Below are 21,767 nucleotides of genomic sequence, written 5' to 3'. Positions count from 1 at the left end.
CCTGACTCAATAGTCATGTTTTAATTTCCATCCCTGTGTTTCTTGTTACTGTGCTTGTATAGAAGGCAGCTTAAATTACAAAGCATGTAGTTCTGAATACCAGTTATTGTAAAACATTTTTTTCCTCTCCTACTTACGAGCTTTCCTGAGGATCATGACTAACCATTTTAAGAGGTAGGGTGGATTTTTGGAGTTACATTCTTGTGAATAAATTTTTTTTTGTCTGTTAATAATAGTTGAGGATAACTAGGATTTTCCTCAATCCATCCCTGGTTTTGCAAAAAGAATCCAGGACTTGTATTCAGAGAAAACTCAGGCTTAATAGTAGTGAAAGAAAGAACATGGAATATTCAATTTTTTAACAGTGAAGTAAAAAAACAACCACATTATTATTAATGCAGTGATAATTCAATAAGAACAAAATGCACACAGGTAATCCTCGATTTACGACAACAATTGTTTACTTAGCGTGATATTCTCTTTCAAGGATTAGCCAGCCAGCATTTGAGAACCCACTTTTGCTCATGTTCCTCAGCAGCTGGCATTCAAAGACATAGTATCTCTGATATTAGAGGTAATATAGTCAATATGACTAGTAATCTTGGATAGCTTGTTTTTAATAAGGTTGCTTTGAGATGTAGTGTTTCTGGAGAATGACGCTAATGGTTTAGGACAAAAATACACTAGGTTTATACAGTGACTTCATTTTTTCAATGAGGTAAGTTGTACTTTTAAATTCAAGTTGGAAATGTGTGGTTCTTAATTGTACTATATTTAAAATCCATTTTAAGCATGATTCTTGTGTTTTGTACAGTGCATGATATAAGTGATGTTGGATTCAAAGTTAAGTTTATATAATCATATAGTTGTATTTTAAAACTGTACTGCACCATGTTGCTAACTTTGACATAAAAATAGCCTTCCTTCCTTCCTTCCTTCCTTCCTTCCTTCCTTCCTTCCTTCCTTCCTTCCTTCCTTCCTTCCTTCCTTCCTTCCTTCCTTCCTTCCTTCCTTTCTTCCAGGGGTGGGTTTCTACTGGTTCTGTCCACCTCTGTAGAACCGGTATCTCTGAAGAGCAGCAGACATAGAACCGGTTCTATGTCTGCTGATGTTTTTGCCAACCTGCCCACCCGGGCTCTTAGCTGATCTTTATTTCGTGATTTTTCAACTTCAGCTGCTGAACAAGGCACAGCTGCAGTTAAAAAAGCAGGAAAAGAGGGCTGTTTCAAAGGCTGCGTCTCTGCACACAGCATGCTGATGACAATTTACAGGCCTGAACCTCGTAAATCCCGAACCAGTAGTTAACCCTGTCGTATCCCACCCCTGCTTCCTTGCTTCCTTCCTTCCCTCCCTCCCTCCCTCCCTCCCAATGCTCCTGTTTCAGTTTGAACTAGCAGTGCATGCCAAGCCCTTATTATTTTTTTCACCTTCTGCTTTTGCATATATAACTCTTTATGATTTTATTGCATTCACCAGGTTTTGCTGGTATGGGTAATCTTCTTAAAGTCCTTACCAGAGAAATTGAAAACTACCCACATTTTTTCCTGGATTTTGAAAGTAAGTTCAAAGCTCGGAACGTTGTTTTCCCTGACTTAGGGGACTAGTTGAGAAGGAATATTTAAGCTTGATTTGCCTTGACAGATAAAACTTGTTCAAGCAGTACAATAGACATAACAGTGTTTTCAAGATTTGTTCCTGAGTATCTTTATTCTCTTCCTTTTCTATTTTTCAGAAACCAAATGGGAAATCTTTTAAAAGTTCTCACTTGTACAGACTTTGATCAAGGCCCCCTTTTTTTCCTAGACTTTGAAAGTGAGCAGAATTTGGCCTGCATTTTTTTTGGGGAGGAGGTTTTTTTTAACATTAAAAAGTCTAATAAATACCATAGATTAATCTAACATGCAAGTACTCTAGCTCATGCCACTTGGAGTTCTCCTCTTTCATTCTGAAAAGTCACTGTTCAGTTCATCCAAAATCCCAATAATAATTGCTTGTGATCATGAGCATTAGCTCAAAGAACTTGGCTCATGGGCTTCTTTTGGGACAAATTCTGATTAGTTCAGCAGCCTCCATGATGAAAAGGGTTCTGAACATGGATGAAGCCCACAGCCTGTGGAGAGAAGATTAAGTGCTTCTTGGTTCACAGATCCAAATTTTGACCCTGTGTTGCATCATGTTGCCAATGGGCCTCAAAATCATCACAATCTGTTATAAAGTGATCCTTATAAGTGGCTTGTGCTATATTCAAAATAAACTTGCAAGTAAATTATTTTGTTTCTTGCGTTATTGGTGTGTCTAAAAGCACATTACTAAACTTCTGTGGTATATTATTTCAAAACTTGAATAGTATATGAAAGGGCAAATCCAAAGGGTCTGATATAACTAAATGTAAGCAACCAAAATCCTGTTTAATGCTTCTCTGTTTTGTCAACTTAATGTTGCCGATCCAGAGAATTGGCATAGGCCAGAATAGAATAGAATAGAATAGAATAGAATAGAATAGAATAGAATAGAATAGAATAGAATAGAATAATAGATAGAATTGATTAAAGCTAATTAAATTAATTGTCTATAAAATAAGCTATTCATTTACACAATTAATGGAGACCCATCTGCATGTAGAATTTTTCTCTCACGTACACATAAGTCTTGCTTATCCCCGTATACACGCATGTGCATATACATGCACGCATATACACCCCCTTTCCCCTTTCAGCAGAAACAGCAATGAAAAAAAGTAGGGAAGACGGGATTCCAATTGCACTGGGAAGAAAAGAGAAGGGGAGGAAAACTAAATGACTAAAGAGAGATAAAAGAGGTAACTACATAGAAGCAAAAGAGAGCCTTATTAAGTACAGGTAGTTCTTGAGTTACGACCACAATTGAGCCCAAAATTTATGTTGCTAAGTGAAACATTTGTTAAGTGAGTTTGCCCTCTTTTACTACCTTTCGTGCCACAGTTAAGTAAATCATTGCACTTGTTAGTAACATGGTTGTTAAGTAAATCTGGATATTCCCCATTGACTTTGCTTGTCAGAAGGTCGCAAAAGCGGATTACATGACCCCAGGATACTGCAAGCGTCATAAATGTAAACAAGTTGCCAAGCATTTGATTTTTGATCATGTGACCATAAGGATGCTGCAATGGTCGTGTGAAAAATGGTTATGTGAAAAACGGTCATAAGTCACCTTTTTCAGTGCCATTGTAACTTTGAACAGTCACTAAATGAATAGTTGTAGGCCGAGGACTATTTGTATTATAAGTTGCCTCTGCTAGGCAACAGCTTAACTTCAGGCAAATCTTCATGGGTATCATGTTTTTTGCTTATTCTTCTGTTTCCAGTAGCTCTTTTCTGTTCTTATCAGTGAATATAAGACAATCATTTCCCATTTACTTGTGATCATAATTTATTAATTATTTAAATTTATTAATTTGTTAAACCTGTACAGATAGTCCTTGACTTACAACCATTACTTTAGTGACTAGTCAAAGTTAGAACAGCACTGAAAAAAGTGACGTACAATTGGTCCTTACACTTATGATCATTGCAACACCTTCATGGTCACATGATCAAAATTTGGACAGTTGACAACCAGCATGCATTTCTGATGGTTAGAGGATCCCAGGGTCCTGTGATAATGGCAAACTTACAAAATTGCAAGACTTGCAATCTTCCCAAGCAAAGTCAATAGGGAAAGATGGATTCATTTAAGAACTGCCATGACTTGTGGCAAAAAAGATGCAAAATCAGGCATGACCCACTTAACAGCCATCTTGCATAGCAACGAAAAATTTCCTGTAGCTTTTTGTATTAAAGCAGGTGAAATAATATACTTTTACACATTAATTTTTTTGCTACATTTTGCAGTGTACTACAGCTTGCAGTGTGCATGTGGCTTGAGTTTTCTCATAAAGTGTCAACTACTACATTAAATAGATCCCCTTTATCCACTCAGTTGCGATCTATCCCTATGTGCTATTTAATACCTTATTTTTAAAACAATAAGGTAAGTGAATGTTGCAGCTCAGTACAAGGAGTTAATAATATAATAAGAATTTGATTGGAAATTCTGCTAAGGCAGGGGTGTCAAACTCAAGGCCTGTGGGCCAGATCCAGCCCATGGGGTGCTTAAATCCAGCCTGTGGGGCCAGTCTGGAAATATCAAGGGACCGGCCTGTGGTGCCTCTAGTGGCTAAAACGGGCCGTATGCGGGGGCTGCACCTCATTTTGGCCTGCAATACTCTGACTGCCGAAACTGGGATGAAAACCGGGACAAAAACAGGCTGAAAAATGGGCCAAAAATGGCCTGAAAATAGGCTGGAAAACGGTAAAATAGAAGGGCCGAAAATGGGCGACGTGACCCGTTTTCAGCCAGCGAAGTGCTATAGGAGCCCATGGAGGACAAAATTGAGGTGCAGGGGGGCCGTGTGCCAACCCCCCATGCCCCATTTTTGGTCAGCAGGGTGCTGCAGGAGGCATCCATCCCGCTTCCCCCGCCACCTCTGCCCCCTCGCCACCACCACCACCACCCAGTGGCCCACAGAGGAGAACTACGCTGCTGATCTGGCTCTTGAAGAAATCCAGTTTGACACCCCTGAGCTAAGGGGTATTTTATTACTTTCAGGCCTCATAGGAACTTTGTTTTCAAGGTATTCAATAATTTATTTAGACTTGAATTTTCTCAAGAGTCCTGAAAATTATTTACACAAGTACTTGTATGGAATGCAGAGATTCTAGGTATTTAGATTCCAGTTCAAAATTAATATCCGTGCTACATTAAACTTTAAAATCTGCTGCTTCATATAATATATTTCTTTTACAAGATAATGTTACAAAATTAAAGAAGCAAATCATGCCAGAATCACAGAATAGTAGATGATATGCAGCCATCTTTTTTAAAAAAATGTAAAGGGAAAGCTCAAATTAACATTTTTTCATGAAACACTGGTATTATATTTAATATGGATTCATCATAGAAAATCTATTTATGTGCAACTAATATAAAGGCTATTATATTCTCTTATCATCGTGGTTTTAAAAGAGATTACACTGATACATTTCCCTAAAGCAGGGGTGTCAAACTCGTGTGACGTATTGTGACTTTTTTCCCTTTTGCTAAACTGGGAGTGGACATGGCCAGCGCATGACACATCTCCCCCGTGCGCTGCATGTTTGACAGCCCTTCCCTAAACCATGACACTTTACCTACAATGTTTATATACTAGTGCAACTCAGAAATGAGAAACTGGTGACTGTCAGATGATGTTGGATTTCTAATTCCATCAGCCGAGCAATCAGGAAAAGAGAGAAGCTATCTACCAACGTATGACTGGCTTCACATTGTACCTTCTTCTGCTATAAAACATTTCAAATGTGATATTACAGCTGAAATGCCAGACAGGAACTATTGTATGTTACTGTTTCCATTTGAAGTTAACAAATTACAACACAGTGCATTGTGTGTTTAGCTGGACCCTATGACTCAGCAGTTAAAGATGCTGAGTTTGTCAGCTGGAGAGCTGAAAGTCCAGGTTTGAGACCCAGGCACCGTGCAATGGGGTAAGCTCCCGTTCCTTGCTCTAGCTCCTACCCATCTAGCAGTTCGAAAGCATGCCAATGCTTCTCTCTTCTGTGGGAAAGTAACAGTGTTCCATGCACCTATAACATCTAGGCCATATGGCTAAGGAAAATATCTTTGGACAACGCTGGCTCCCTTAGCCAAGAAATGGAGATGAGCAGCCGTGCCCGAAAGTCAAACATGACTGGACAGGGAAACCTTTACAGAGTCTTCACTATGAAATTAGGAAGAAAAAGAGCTGTATACAGGTAGTGCTCGACTTACGACCACAATTGAGCCTCAAATTTCTGTTGTTAATTGAAACATTCGTTAAGTGAATCACTGCGGTTGTTAAATCTGGCTTCCCCATTGACTTCGTTTGTCAGAAGGATGCCAAAGGGGATCCCATAACCCCAGGACACTGCAACTGTCATAAGTTCGAGCCAGTTGCCAAGCTTCTAAATTTTGATCATATGACCATGGGGATGCAGCAGTGGTTGTAAGTCTGAAAAATGGTCATAGGTCACTTTTTCCAGTGCCGTTGTAACTTGAACGGTCACTAAACCAACTGATGTAAGTCGAGGACTACATGTATATGTTTTATGACAGAAGTTGACATCTAAAATAGCACAACGCATTATGCAAGAATATAGTACAGTTCTCCAAATTGTATAATATTATATGATTGTAATATAATATTAAGAGATTCACATCACTTACGAATTTGAATTGATTGGTTATGAAAGTGCCTTCCCTACACCAGAATTCCCCAGTCCATAGAAAACTATATGAAAATTACTGAATATATAACCATGATATTTCAGATATGAGGCGTGTGAATTTTACAGTGAAAAGGATTTGAATTTTCCATCAATATATATTGAGCTTATATTAAAGGCTTATCAGGTTTCATGGATAAAAGAGGATTGCTAATAAAAATACAATGAATAGAATAGAATAGAGAATAAAACTGAACTGAACTGAACTGGAAGGGACCTTGGAGGTCTTCTAGTCCAGCCCCCTGCTCAAGCAGGAGAACCTATTAGTTGGATAGATCAAGTAGTTGGGGATAGTGACTTTACTTTCTGTAATGGCTGAGTCAAACCTTTCCAGAGACAATGGAAAGGTTTTACACCCGTTATCTAGCTATTATCCCCAGTGCCTCACTTGACTTGTCATATCGGAATGAGTTTAAGATGTTAAAGTGATAAATGCAAAATCTTAACTCAGTTTAGATTCTCCAGATTTATTTACAACACATATAATCATTAATCTACCCAAAGGAACTGTGCGTGATCAAGAAGTACAAGATTTGACTTCTTTTTTTTCCTCATAAAGTTTTTTTCCTTTGCACCTTGAGTGTATTTAACTGCAGTATTGTTAAAAGTAAAACTTTTTAGATACCGTTCCTACCTAATTAATAACTTGCCCAGTGCATTTTGAACATTTGCAGCAAGTATTTCTCTCATAAGATGTGTAGTGTTAGATTTCACAACTGCACTTTAATTTAACGCTCACGAAGCAGGAGGAAATTGATTCTTTGGAAATGCTTCCAATTCTCCGAGCTGATCTCTAAGACTTGTTAAATAAATACATGTTATTGCTGGATGAGGCAACATTGAGTGAACAGAAAACTAGTTATTAGGCTCAGTCAATAGGCACATGCAGACAGTGTGGTCTCTTCTGTTAGAGAAGATGATTACCTGAAGGATGGGAGGAGAGTTTTTCTTTCCAGATGATCTATGCAGAAGTCAGGATTATTTTTAAAATAGTGGATTTTGCTACTGAAGTAGAAATGAAAAGTAACGGGCAAGACACAACATTGGACTATTATTTAGACTGGAAACAGGGAGAACTCTTACTCATTAAATATCTGTCACATTCCTGGAGATGCATATAAAACTGCATTAAAAAAATAAAATAAAAGTTCATCTTCTTTACCTAGGCTGAATTTAGTCCAGGGGTGTCTTTGATGTCAAGTTTGGTTAATCAATTACAATTTTAAAAATTGCAAATAGTTCTTCCTATTTGTATGTATGAGTGGCAAGAAATCCTAATTTTAATCCTGGTTATGATTTAATAAAATGAATCTGAAAATAGATAAAGTGCCACGAGAACTATATGAAAGTAGTAAAATATGGATCAAATAACCAATGAACTTTAGTTGACAGTAATTATACTTTGTGTGATTGTCCCAATAACAGTCGACTGCTTTTTGCAATAGTTGCTTTTTTTATCTTTTATCTAGATGCTCAGCCTTCTGATGGAGAAAGGGAAATATGGAACCAAGTCAATGCTGTTTTACAGGACTCAGAAAGTATGCTTTCAGACCTGCAGTCTTATAAAGGAGCTGGACAAGAAATTAGAGATGTGCGTTCAATATATATGTTTTCTTAAGTTTTCGCGGGTACTTACATGTGTGGTATTCAGCTTTGTTCGGGTATTTTCCCATGTCATAGTTGTGCTTTTAAAGTTGTCTGGGATGAACACAATACAGAAGCCTGATGATGGCAGATGAGATTCTGCCGAAACGTCGCTGCAACTTTAAAAGCACAACTATAACAAAATTATAACAAAAAATTATAATATGCAAAACTGAACATTCAAAACTAAGAGTTATTCACATTTTAAGAGACATTTACAGAGATCTCCTTTTGGGAAGTTAAAAAAAAAAACCTATTGTGACAGCCAATTATTGTGTGAAATTATCAAAATGATAATCTAAACTTAGAGTGTTACACTTTGCTATTTTTAATTAAAAACTAGTTGTTCAGCCTGTAGTATGTACAGAAGTATACATTTGCATCAGATAAGATTTTCTTCGTAAGGTTATTATTTGTTATTAACCTCAATAATAATGGGACCTGAGCAGTGAATAGTGGCCGAAAAGTTTCTAGCATGCTTACCAGACCAGCAATCGATCTGTGTTTCTTGGATGAGAAAAGATATTTTAAAAAGTAAGAAATCTGCCAGAATAATTAAGATCTTTCAGTAAAATACATCTTAATAAATTTGTACATATGTACGTATGCATATATACATGTTCTGTTGAAGGATACCCCCCACTCTCTCCTCACCCCAACAAATTTCGTCTCATCCATCAATTAATTCCTAAAATAGGAGCTCAACTGCTCTTGCCAAAAGTTGGAAGAGATTTCTTGTCAAAAGCTGCTGGGATTTTTTTTTAAAAAAGGGGGGGTGGGCACCCAAATTCTTTGAGAGAAAGACAAATACCATACTGTATTAGAATTAGCTTTCATTCTGATTGTCCATTCATGTATGTGCATGGGAAGGACAGGATGGGCGTTGTGATATTAAATGAATGAAGTTTTTTTTCAAGTTATTACTGTTTTCCAGGCCATACAAAACCCAAATGATATTCAGCTGCAGGAAAGAGCGTGGAATTCAGTGTGCCCTCTGGTTGTGAGATTAAAGCGGTTCTATGAATTTTCTCTCAGACTAGGTGAGTCTTTTATGCTCTCAAGAACTGGCTAGCTCATGAACTTTTGTAAATATTATTGGTCATTTTCTACTGTCTTGTTACGTTTTTTTCCCCTTGGATATAGGCACCTCTGAATACCATGTGCATGAATTCTTAGAAGAATGTAGTTAGAGCAGCGATACATAACTTGGAGGCTGACAAAAGCTAAGCTTCTTGTTATTTTTTTTTAACTGCTAGAATTGCAAGGGTAGAATGATATCACACAAGGTGATCTGAATTTGTCAACTTTGAAATGTGGCTCTTACTGGGTTTTAGAAAAGGGAAAATTCAGCACTTTTCCCAGGATTTAAATTTGCTTGGTTTTGTTTGCTGTCAAAAACTGGCACAAATTTATTACTTGTCAGTTTGTTACCAGACTTTAGAAGTAGAACTTCTAAGGGCTGTGAAAGCTTTAAAGAGTTTTTTTTTTAAAAAAAGCTTGTCAATTGCTGGCTGCCAATTACTCATGCCTATTAAAAAGTCTAGAAAGATAAAGCATGCAAAAGAAGAACCATGTTGATTTGCTGCAACAAAAACTAAGAGGTAAATTTGTGGTATTTGAATACTAATAAATAGTATAGCATGAACTTTCTAAATTCTACTCCATCAGATTAATTAGTTGCAGACTGGCCATAGTTATCAATTCTATAAGCAGCCATCGACTTAACAGCCATTCATTTAACAATGGTTCAAAGTTACATCAGCCTTGGAAAAAGTGATTTATGATCTGCCCTGTTGCACTTATGACTGTGCCCTATCCCTGTGGTCATGTGATTGCAATTTGGGCATATGGCATCCAGCTCACATTTGTGACTAATTGCAACATTTTGCAGTCACATGATTGCAATTTGCAACAGCCAGGTTTTGACAAAGAATTCAGTTGTGGAAGCTGGATTTGCTTAATGACCACAAGATTCATTTAACAGCCATAGTGATTCGTTTAATAACTGCAGTAAAATGTTTATAAAATTGAGTCTGGTCATGTGGTGACTTGCATTATGACTGTGCTGACTTAACGACAAAAATTCCAGTTCCAATTGCAGTTATTAAGTCGAAGGCTTCCTGTATCAAAGTCAGACAAGAAGAATGCTAATATATACATTTTCCACTTGTTTGAATTGCAGTCCCATGTAATTCTACCAAAGGACTCCCCCCGCTTTCCCTTCCCCTCTCCCAGTCCCTGATACTAGTTGAGTCCACAACAAGCATCGGCTTCCAGATTTGATCTCTCTTAAGTGTTGCGTTGAAATCTTGCACTGTCAGACATGATATTTTTCCGATTAAAATCGGAATTCCGATTTTTTTGGGAATCGCCCGGGCGGTGCGAGCGGCGGGTGGTGCGAGCGGTGGGCGGGGCGGGCGGGGCGGGCGGGGCGAGCGGCGGGCGGGCGGGCGGGCAGTGGGTGGCGCGAGCGGCGGGCGGGCGGGCGATTTCTTGGCGTGCGGTGGGGGGTCTCTTTTGGCCGGCCCCGATTTTTTTTTCAGAGGGGAATATCATGCCTGCACTGTGCTACTACTTAGTGAACAGTAAATGGTGAATAGTGATCCTCTATAAATAAGTGGTGAATAGTGATCCTCTAGCAGTTTTGTCACTTGATTCTGTAAATTGCAAATTATTTCACATGTAAAGTATTTTGCTGTTTTCCTCCAAGTATTCTTCAATTATGCAACTGAACATTTTCAGAATGTTTAAGTGATCGCTTTTCTAAAGCAGTAGGAAGATTCCTTTTTTAAAAAAAATGAAACAAAACTGAATATTTTGGATTTTTTTTCCAGAAAAAGCTTTGCAGAGCTTATTAGAATCCTTGACTTGTCCACCCTACACACCAACTCAACACTTAGAGCGAGAGCAAGCCCTAGCAAAGCAGTTCGCAGAGATCTTGCATTTTACTCTCCGTTTTGATGAACTTAAGGTTAGTAAGGAGAAAGCAATACTCAGGCAATGTAGAATGTTTTGTCGGTTCTGAGTAAGAACACAGAAGTTGATCTTCCTTTTGTTCTTTCAGATGAGAAACCCAGCAATTCAAAACGACTTTAGCTATTATAGAAGGACATTAAGTCGCAACAGAATAAACAACATGCATGTGAGTAAAATGTTTCGTTTCAGAATTGGGGATTTCATTTAGGAGTCAATTAGGAAAAACAATAGAAAACTACTTCATACTAAGTTAGAGAATCAACCAGGCCTATTTCTTTGAGTATTACCTAAACTATCCAGACTCTACTATCTTTCCTCCCTGCCACATTCATTCCAGTGTAATTTTTGTAGTTATGCTAAAGGCAGATTTCATTTACATTTATTTGGGTTAAATTGAAGAGTTTTGTTTTTGCCTGCTTTCCTTAAAAGTGTTGTAGCAGGGGACACTTTTGAAAAAAAATCCACTGCTGTAGAGGCAGGAGATGTTTTTGAATGGCATGCTTATAACTTTATAAATATGTCGTGTTTTTTGAAAATCATGAAATGTTTTCTTTGCATGGTGTCAGTCATTTTTTAAATTTTGAGATTCTGCCTTTAGACTTCTATTGTGCTGCAACTCCTTTGTTGACAAGGATCAAAACACATCCAGAATCCCTCTGTGTATTGATGCAGTGGGGATGAGTGTTTTCTTCTGATTGCTAAACTAGATAATCTGATTAGCAGAGAAAAGCCATATGTTAATGGTAAGAAAAATTATGTAAAAATTATTAACAGATACCATACATGTTCATAATGATGAAAAATAGTAGTGGTATTTTAAACACAACAACTTTCCTCGTACTATACAATGCTTTTGAAAATCCACTTCAAAAGCTGTTTCCATAAAGGAGGAATAGTGTTTAAAAAAACCAAAATTCCAGCTTTCCTTAGGACACAAAGATTGCATAATTTTGCAACTTTGTTTACAAGGCTTGGATCATGGTATGCTTTGAATATGAGCTGGAACTTCTTATATATTTATATATAGCAATAGGGAAAAATTGCTTTTCTAAAAAAGCAAATAACACTAATCTTCTCTCACGTTTTAAACAGCTTGACATTGAAAGTGAAGTGAACAATGAGATGGCTAACAGAATGTCCCTGTTCTACGCAGAAGCTACGCCAGTTCTGAAAACGCTGAGTAATGCTACCACCCATTTTGTTGTAGAAGTGAGCAAAAATTTTAATTCTTTCAGAAAGCTCAAAATCAGATCAGAAGTCTGAACTGACCCTAATTGACTTTTGTTGGCTTGTTTTAACTTTTGTAGAATAAAACGTTGCCAATTGAGAATACAACAGATTGTCTAAGCACGATGGCCAGTGTATGTAAAGTCATGCTGGAAACACCGTAAGTTATGAGCAAATGACTTATGTATCAATGTTGCTGTATAATAAGGAAATGATTTTTTTTTAAAAAGAAAATCAAGTTATCTTTTGCCAAGATTCTGGCTTAACAGTGAATGAGCAGCTTGCTGGTGGGCAGTGCTCCAGTAGCCTCCACTGACTCTTCTGTCATCATCATCAGCAATTAAGCAAGGCAGGGATGAATGCTGCATCACAATCCAGATCTGAAAGGGAAAGGTGATTGGAAGCAGATGGAACACCTTTTGACACTACCTTAAATCCGATGCAGGTAGTCCTTGACTTATGATCATAATGGAGCTTGCCTATTGTGGTTGCAAATCATGAGGGTATGTAAAGCAGGTCATCATGTGATAAACCCAAAGGTGCTTTTTCAAGAGGCAACTGGACTTTCTGGTTTTTCTTTGAAGATGTTTCACTTCTCATCCAAGAAGCTTCTTCAGCTCTGACTGGATGGTGGGGAATGGAATGGTGGTCACCCTGATGACACAGATAAACCTCCTGGTGGCCTCAACAGCTCTCTAAAAGAATGCAAATGACCAGCTGTCTCCAAGGAATATAAATCCTTCCATTCCCCACCAGGAAAAACCAGAAAATCCAGTTGCCTCTTGAAAGAAAGCACTTTTGAAACAGCCATCTCCTGGATGACTGAGAATCTCTATAGATGTGTGACAAACCCAATTTTGTGACATTTTTTGTGGCAGTCATTAAAAGAATCACCATGGTTGTTAAGTGAATCTGAGGTCATCCATTGTTTGCTATGGGGCATTTCGTAAAAACCAGAAGTAAAGTAAACTGGTTATCAGCAAAAATGTCCTAAATTGCAGCCACATGACCAGTCACCAGGGGATGCTGTAAATGGCTTTAAATGTGAGCTGTTGCAGAGTGCCCAAAATTTGGTCACAAAACCATGGAAACTTTGGAATTGGGTCATAAGTATTTTCAGTTGCTCCCTAAACAACCAGTTGTAAGTCAAGGACCACTTGTATCATCATCCATCATCTTTTTTTCTGTCAAATATGAATCACTCCACAGCCCTAATACACACTAGCTGTAGGTGATGTATTCTGCCATCTGAACCACCATGAAATAAGACAAGGGCCCTTGTTCAAGCACACTATATCTAGGAGTGAGAAACTTTTGAGATGCTGGGGCTGGTGTGATCATTTTTGCGGAGCTAAAAGTCAAGGTGGTTTGGGCAGCTTGGCAAAGTGTGTAGGACTGAATCACTCACAGGAGGATGTGATTTTCTGGAGGGCTTGCATGAGTATTTCCGACCTGAAAAGGAAAGGACCTGATGATTTTCAGCAGTTGTGATATAGGAGGCTCTGATGGCTTTAGAAAAGGAGTTTGAGGATGCATGCAGCCCTGATGCCACAGGTTGCCTACTCCTTTCTGCATTAAAAACATCACAGTAGGCGCTGTCCATGGTTTTCTGTCAGAAGATTCAGAAGGAGCCATTGAAGTAAAAATGTAGGCTAATATGCTGATCATTCATTACTGCCCCAGCACCTCTGTGAATACTGGCTTGCTGTGTCACTTAGATGCAGCTTATGCATAAGGAGGCTGCCTCTTGCAGACATGGCCGGTGTTTGAAATCCTCAATGCAGAACTAAACAGAAAATATATGACTTCATTGGCTGTATCTAGAAATAATCTGTATATGTCAGACATGTTTGGCAGTAACTTGAACATTTCTAATGTCTAGTTCTAGTTTGATCTCTTCCGGAGTTAAAGTATAAGTTATGCCAAGGTTTTTTTGTTCTTCTCTGGGGAATTCATAGTCCATTGAACCTATCATCCCTTATCTATATACTTTTTACTTTAAGTTGGTGAAATCAATCCTGCAAAATGTGTTCAATTTTTTGGTGATTTCATGAACACAACAGTGTAGTTTTCCTGGCCATCTTCTAGAACTGGCTTGCTTTTGCCTTCCTCTGAGGTGGTCCTGGCAGTCTCCCATACATGTAGTAAGTAGGCCTCCCCCCTGTTAGTTTCTAGGTCCCAACAAGGTCAGATAAAGACTGTCTGATGCTAAAGCTACCATAACATAAAGGAAGTCCTGCTGAATATAGATTAAAGGGGTTGTGGAAACTTGCATTCTGTTCACACAGGTATATATGGGAAGTCCACTAAATGGAATGTTTTCTTTCTTCTGTTTGCTTCCAATCAAATGATTTCCAAAGAGATTGCTACTGGTGCTGGTTGTAATAGACATGTTTTTATTTTGTATTTTATAAGTCACTTTTCTGAGTATATTCTTTCTTAAAGGAACAGCTAAGGTGTTTTAAAAATATTTTTAAATATTGAAACAGGCAATGCTGTGTTATAAATTAATCCTTAAGTGAATTATACTGGCTTGTTATTCTTATTTTTTTAAAACTTCAATATGTAGTTGGGGAGAGTGGAAAATGATATGGCAGGATGAAAAGGTTAAAGATCTTTAAAACAGGTCACTTTCCACATGACTTATCCTTTTAGCCAATTGTGTATTTTTACAGGCTTTGATGTTTGAAGATTGGTCATTCTATCAGGAAAGCTCAGTGAACCTTGCTCCCATCATCCATGCTGAAATGACTATATATAGGAAATGCCAACAGTTACTTTTCTTCATCATCTAGCAACCGACTTATTCATCCTTCCTTTGCATCTTCTTTTCAAATAGGTTTTAGTACCGTAATAGAATAGTATTTAAAGCCAAAATATTTTTAAACATAGTAGTGTTAAAATATTTTTTCACACATTTTTATCGATCCAGTAATTTTAAAATTGCTGATACATAGCTTTCTCAAAGTCATGATAAAAGAATAATTTTGCAGCCTAAAGAATTCAAGATTAAAATTACATATTGTTACATATTCCTTTCATTTTCCTGAATTATGAACTTCCTATGCCAGGTTTTAATTTAATTTAATCTAATAAGAAAGTTCTGAATACCTAAAATAACTTTAAAAGATTTGTGTAATGTTAAAAGATACAAGTAAACCATCCTGGAGGCCATAACATACCTTTTAGTCTTGCATCGGATGCCAAGAAAAAATAGTTTCTTCCCCCAAAATGTTGCAACAAATGGCCCATTTGCTATCTATTCCTACCTCACTTCAAACAACAAATCTAGTTCATTATGTTCCTCTGCCTCCTCCCACCAGCTGAAGGTATCAGTTTTCTGTGAAGGTGTTACTTTCCCACTGCTGGAAGAACTTCCTGACTTATCAAAGCATATTAATGTTATATTATAATGATTCTGCAACACCAAAGTGACAATGAGAGACTAATCCTCCTCCACAGCTCTCTGTTTTAAATGTATCACGATTTCAAAATGCAGCACAATGCTCTAAAACAGAAGTCTCCAACCTTGGCAACTTTAAGCCTGGAGGACTTCAACTCCCAGAATTGCAAAACTGGCTGGGAAATTCTGGGAGTTGAAGTCCTCCAAGCTTGAAGTTGCCAAGGTTGGAGACCCCTGCTCTAAAAGACAATGTTGTGTGAGGTAACTTTAGCCAAATCAAGGGCAATGACATTTGTGTTTGTGCCTATGTGTGCATCTGTAGAGTATCAACACACTTGTATTTTTATTTGTGTCTTACAGCCATTTTATGACTGAACCAAACACCCCACTTCTCTTTAGCAGTAGAATAGGGATCAACAATGTGAAATAAATGTTCATTGGAAAGGAAACAAACCTTTGTGTTCATCCTCTGTCTTCTTTGCTCTTCTCCCTCATACTTTTTTTTTTACAAGCCTTCTATTTTGGCAGTGACTACTTTTGCTAACCTTTGCAGTCATTGATATTGTTATTCTGTGTTATTCTCCCTTGAATAATCCTTTTCTACAATGAATTGAAGGTAAAGCATTTTTAATTTGAAGGATGAAAATGAATTGAAATAATATTTATTTTAAAAATACTGACATTAATACCATTTTTTAAAAATCTTACGTTTCAGAGAATATAGAAGTAGATTCACCAGCGAAGAAACACTCATGTTCTGCATGAGAGTAATGGTTGGCGTAATTATTCTCTACGACCACGTTCATCCAGTGGGAGCTTTCTCAAAGGCTTCAAAAATAGACGTAAGAATAATGATCGGCAAGGTTTTCTTATTCCTAGCCAAAAACTCACAGGTCTTGTGAAAAAAAGACGATTATGTTGGGTTAAAACATACCATATTTGTCTGGCAAAGAGAAAAATCTTTATTTTGCTCTTTAAAATACTTGATTAAAATCTCTACGCTGACATATAGGGTTGCAAAAATTTCAAAGTAGTTTACAGTACTGAATAAAACGCAATGAAATGTTGCGATGACGCGCAAAGAAAGAGTAGAAAATTGGAACCTCACTATAGTTTCCTGAAGACAACCTGCACCTTATCCAAATGTTAGCATTTTAGATTATTAATTACTGAGTATAAAACTCTGTGCAATAATAAAATTACAATAAAAGCAAATAATAAAATTTAAAGCAGCTGCAAAACCCAGCCAAGCCAAGCTATATACCAGAAACATGTTTAAATGCCTTGGGTTAAAAGGATCACCGAACTAGCGCAGGGACCTTCAATGGCAATCTCTGTTCAAGGATTTACAATTTAAACCCAGACAGCACATTGTTCAACTGAAGATGGAACGATTATATTAAAAATGAAAAATTTATGACCAACCCCCACTCCCAGATTTACAATTTAAAGTGATGCACCTCAGAGAGAAATGGGGATAAAGAGGGAAATGAGTTGCCTCAGTTAAATGTTTTATCCTGCTGATAAAGTGGATTGGAGATGGAGTTGATACCTTCAGAAAACATAGTTCCGCTGCTTTTCCTTGAAGAGCATTTGGCCTCTGTATGCTGTTGGGAGCGGGAGGAAAGTTCTTAGTTCTTTCAGTAACTTCAGCAGCTAATAAAGATAATAGTTTGTCACTTGCTATCTCAGCAGCTGCTGCTGCTTTTTCTCTCCTCATGGTGGAAGATTCCCTCAGGCCAGCCAATAAGAGGAGCTATCCGCTATTGGAGCCCAAGGCTGTACTATAAACGTTATGTTCAGAGTTTACCGTCAGCATTTTGAAAAGAGACATGGGGACAAGGGAGAAAACGAGGAGCATTTCCCAGTGTAACGTTCCCTTTCTCACACTTTTCTTTCTATATTGATAACATTTCAAATGTGCACGCATGCCTCTGTCCCCACACCATTCTAACTCTTCAAAGCAGCATTGAGAGATAAAGTGCTGGGTAAGCCCCCTATTGCAGAAGCTGAAGATAAGAGGCCTGGGAGATAATGGCAGCAGTGCTCCCTAGATAAAAGTATAGTTGAAATCAATTATGGAGTTTCAGCTTTGCCTAATACTGGTAGTTCTAAACAGCATTCAAAACTATGTGAAGACTTTGAGGCATGGATTCAGGGAGATCATGTAATTGTACTTATAAAATTGTTACCATCTTGTTGGAAAATGACTCAGATGCTTGGCATAATTGAAGCATAATTTGCGGAGAGTCCTATTTTACAAAGACTTGATTTGAAGGCAGCAAATCAAGTCTGCGTATGATAGGCAGACCAAATTATTTCCTGTCTATTGCTGTCCCATGAGTCTGGCGGAGGAGGTGTTCTTTTAGTGGGGGGAAAAACCCAAGGGAAATACACCATTCTGACAGAATTCATTGTTTTCATTCCTTACCTTTGGGTATTTTGCATGCACCCAAATTCAGGCTTTTTTTCTTGCACATTTCTTTTTTCACAGATGAAGGGTTGCATCAAGGTTTTAAGAGAACAGCCACCAGACGCAGTTGAAGGGCTTTTGAATGCTCTCAGGTACCTCTTGGACCAAAAATATTTTATTTTTATATGCATAATGCATGATTTTCCCCTTCCCCTCCATGTACTAATTGCAAAACTGTAGCCCACAAAGGAATGAGTTCAGCCACTAGATTATTTTCTTCACTTGAGGAAGCTGCTAGAAAAGAGCTGCTTTTCTTTTTTTTATGGGGAGGGAGAGAGGGGGGAGGAGGAGGAGGAGAGGAGGAAGAAATAGAGAGGATTCTTCTCCATCTTGAATTTTACTCTTACTTCCATGCACAGAAAGAATCGTAAGGATCAAAAATGTCAGGAGTTGCCCAAACATCTGTGGCTTACATCAACCAGGTTGCACAATGTGAAAGGTGTAAATTGGCTGATGCTGAAGCCTACTCTAGATGCATTCAGGTCTCCCTCCGCCCCGCCCCCCTTCAAAGGACAGGCATGAGCAACACAGTGGCTCAGAACAGTTGCTTATTACACAGGATTTCCAGGTTTAAAACATCAGTTGTGGAGGCCTATAGATGATTAGTTCAGTAGATTGCAGATTGCAAGGAAACAGGTCTCCTCAGATAAACATGGAAGTAGGAAAATGAGGACAAGGCTGGAGAAAAATGGGAAAAGTCAATGAGCTTGGATACAATTACCTGCATTAGAGAAGCAATATCACAAGCTCATCTGTAGTATAAGTTTATAGCAAAAGCAGCATAAGCTACATTTCAATCCATGAATTTCGTAAGCTTACTCATTACATATGCGATAGTATAATGTGAGTATAACGATGGCTGATGCTATTATTTTTTTATGTAAGTCTATAGTTGCTGTTTCTACCGTGTTTCTCACAAAATAAGGCCGGGCCTTATTTTTTTTTGACCCCTGAAAAAACGGCTAGGCTGTCTTTTCGGGGGTGACTTAATTCCCCCCCTTGCATCCTCGGACGGGCGGCGACGGCTTGGATGTTGACCTCGGCATTGGTGGGGCACTTCGTATCGGGAGACCTTCCGCCACCGTTGCTTTCCCTTCTCCCCGTGCTGCTGCAGCGCTTACAGCAACGCTGCGGCGTTTGGTGCAGCCACGCGCGTCCAGCCAGGGCTTCTCCCTGCAACTGGAGCCCAGCGGAGACACTTGGCTTCAGGCGCTCCTGTCGCCGCCTTCCCTTCCCCTTCAAAGGCAAAGCCAATTCTTTTGAAAACAATGCCCTACTACCGGTATGAGAAAGCCTCCCCTGCCCGAGAGGGCAACCCAACCCCACATGGGGAGGCAAATCTCCTGGGGCCACAGCACAGGATCGGTCCACCCCGGGAGAAGCACCCAACCTGCCTGGTGCCGGGCAGAGCACAAAGAGCTTCGTCTGGGGCACCCAGCGCAGCTGACAGGTGGGTCCTGCCCAGCAGCGGAGCTCTAGCCAAGGCAGCGAGCACCTCCCCGCCAGGCCCTCTGCTTATCCCGCCAAGGCTGCGCCAGAGCTGTGTGGGCTGGGCAGAGCCGGGAAAGCGAGCCGCGGGTGCACGCCCACCTGCCAAGCGAAAGAGCCAGGCCGACCCGAGCTTGGCTTCCTTCCCAAGTCCCTCCAGCCTGAACCTGAAGGGGCCACTGGGAGAGGCCACCCAAGGCAGTGATAGCGCCCACCCATCCATGAACAGGGAGGCAAGGTGACAGCCTGTGCTGCGTCCACCTCCGAGTTGAGCCCTGCCGAGTGAGCACCTCTGCCTGATGCCCGTGCCGCTGCAGCGTTTGGAGCTGCCGGCGCATTTGGATATGTGTGGGATGGGGACGGGCTGGGCGAGGGGTGGAAAGGACAGGCGGCTTCGGGCTGTCTCCGCCGGACCTGCCGGTCAGAGAAGCAGCGCTACCATTGCCTCGCCTCCCTGTCTGCAGACAGGTGGGTGCTATCACTGCCTCGGGCAGCCTCTCCCGGTGGCCCCTTCGGGTTCAGGCTGGAGGGACTTGGGAAGGAAGCCAAGCTCGTGTCGGCCCAGCTCTTTTGCTTGGCAGGCGGGCACATACCTGCGGCTCGCTTCCCAGCTCTGCCCAGCCCGCACGGCCCTGGCAGGATGAGCGGAGGGCCCGGCGGGGAGTCAGCTGCGCTGGGCGTCCCAGGCGAAGCTCTTCACACTCTGCCCGGCGCCAGGCAGGGATGGCGGCTGGGTGCTTCTCCCGGGGTGGGCCGATCCTGCGCTGCGGCCCTGGGAGATTCGCCTCCCCACGTGGGGTTGGGCTGCCCTCTAAGGCAGAGGAGGCTTTGTCGTACCGGTAGTAGGGCATCGTTTTTAAAAGAATTGGCTTTGCCTTCGAAGGCGAAGGGAAGGCGGCGACAGGAGTGCCTGAAGCCGAGTGTCTCTGCCGGGCCCCAGTTGCAGGGAGGAGCCCTGGCTGGCCACGCATGGCTGCGCCAAACGCCACGGCATTGCTTTAAATGCCACGGCAGCACGGGGAGAAGGGAAAGCAACGGTGGCGGAAGGTCTCCTGATACGAAGTGCCCCACCAATGCCAAAGTCAATGCAGGCAGCACCATATCCGGGTATGCAACAAAAGTACTTCCTAACGGCAAGCCGCCCCCCGCCATTCCCCCCCATTTCGCATGTTTAATATAGGCCTTAATTTGGGGGGAGGGGCTTAATTTGATTTTATGCCTATAAAACATGCTGGGACTTCCTATTGGGGGAGGCCGTATTGTTGGAGAAACACGGTATTATTGACCAATTTTAATCCTATGCCTTTCGGTGTGTTTGGTATCAGTTACCAGTTATTCACAAAATGGTTTTGGAGGAAAATATTATATAATTAAGATTAAGTCTAGGAGTCAGCTCTATTGAACAAAGTAGCACTTCGGTGGAGGGATGTGTAGAATTGCCTTTCCCCATGGAAGTAATACCAGCCTTTTGATTTTTGTCTTTGTCACTTTTAGGTTCACCACAAAACACCTGAATGATGAATCCACTTCGAAGCAAGTTCGAGCGATGCTTCAGTAATGTCTCCCCCCCCCTTTGAGAAATGGACTTTTAAATTATTTAGAGAAGGTGTCTGTTTACATAATTTAATAGCTTGTGGTGGTGTTAGTAAAGATGCATAATTTACATGATATAACAATTTATTTCTTCCTGTTGCTGCAGTGTGTGTGGATCTGTATCAATAACATGACTGACTTCGTAATGCACGACATCCATTTATGTGCTTGTATTACCATTCAAAAAGTTTTAAGAGGTACCTTTTAATTCGAATATATAAATAATGAAAGTGTCTATGTGCCTTTGTGTTTTGTTATGTTAAGAAAGTTGTGTTTTGGGGAGAGGTGGTTGTTTGTTTGGGGTTTTTTTTTGGGTGGCTGTATGCAGAATAACTCTTTGGGATAATCTCTAAACAGTCATAACTCTTGATGGTATGCCTGTGAAGATCTTGGTGCAACCATAACCCCCCTCAGTCTCCACGTGCATTTAACTTTTGCAACACCGAGTGCATGTGTTGTGCGGAGCAAGGAGTGTGTTCCCGTTAGCCAGTTCTTTCTGAGACTGGTAAGACTCCTTTTCTAACAAATTCAGCAGGGTTTTCACCAAGGCCTGCACATGTATATACAATAATTTTGTTAAGTTTTTAAATTTATATGCGTAATGCTTGCCTTGTGCCTTTAGGCA

The 21,767-nt window shown here is 40.0% G+C and overlaps 1 protein-coding gene across 15 annotated transcripts in view; it reads left to right on the top strand.

The window, feature by feature from the left end:
• CYRIA (CYFIP related Rac1 interactor A) overlaps positions 1 to 21,377 on the top strand; it is an 82,322-nt gene extending 60,945 nt beyond the window's left edge. For 6 of the 15 annotated variants that reach the window (XM_026674292.2, XM_087946944.1, XM_087946930.1 and 3 more), the window contains 10 exons: positions 1,477 to 1,557; positions 7,808 to 7,929; positions 8,917 to 9,022; positions 10,817 to 10,953; positions 11,047 to 11,124; positions 12,051 to 12,167; positions 12,266 to 12,345; positions 16,304 to 16,430; positions 18,083 to 18,153; positions 21,044 to 21,377. In XM_026674292.2, coding sequence (XP_026530077.1) covers positions 1,488 to 1,557; positions 7,808 to 7,929; positions 8,917 to 9,022; positions 10,817 to 10,953; positions 11,047 to 11,124; positions 12,051 to 12,167; positions 12,266 to 12,345; positions 16,304 to 16,430; positions 18,083 to 18,153; positions 21,044 to 21,107 — 972 coding nt within the window. In that variant the 5' untranslated portion in view covers positions 1,477 to 1,487 and the 3' untranslated portion in view covers positions 21,108 to 21,377. Of the gene's footprint in view, positions 1 to 1,476; positions 1,558 to 1,732; positions 1,813 to 7,807; positions 7,930 to 8,916; positions 9,023 to 10,816; positions 10,954 to 11,046; positions 11,125 to 12,050; positions 12,168 to 12,265; positions 12,346 to 16,303; positions 16,431 to 18,082; positions 18,154 to 21,043 lie in introns of all 15 variants that reach the window. The other 9 variants (XM_087946897.1, XM_087946892.1, XM_087946880.1 and 6 more) reach the window with 2 other exon arrangements.
• The last annotated feature ends 390 nt before the right edge of the window (positions 21,378 to 21,767 follow it).

This window comes from Notechis scutatus, chromosome 1 (genome assembly GCF_049901735.1).
Source record: "Notechis scutatus isolate UNSWTSFEM ecotype Mainland chromosome 1, rNotScu1.2, whole genome shotgun sequence".
Taxonomy (NCBI): Eukaryota; Metazoa; Chordata; class Lepidosauria; order Squamata; family Elapidae; genus Notechis; species Notechis scutatus.
The sequence above is the reverse complement of the archived record's forward strand: the minus strand, read 5'-3'. Positions and strand labels throughout refer to the sequence as shown.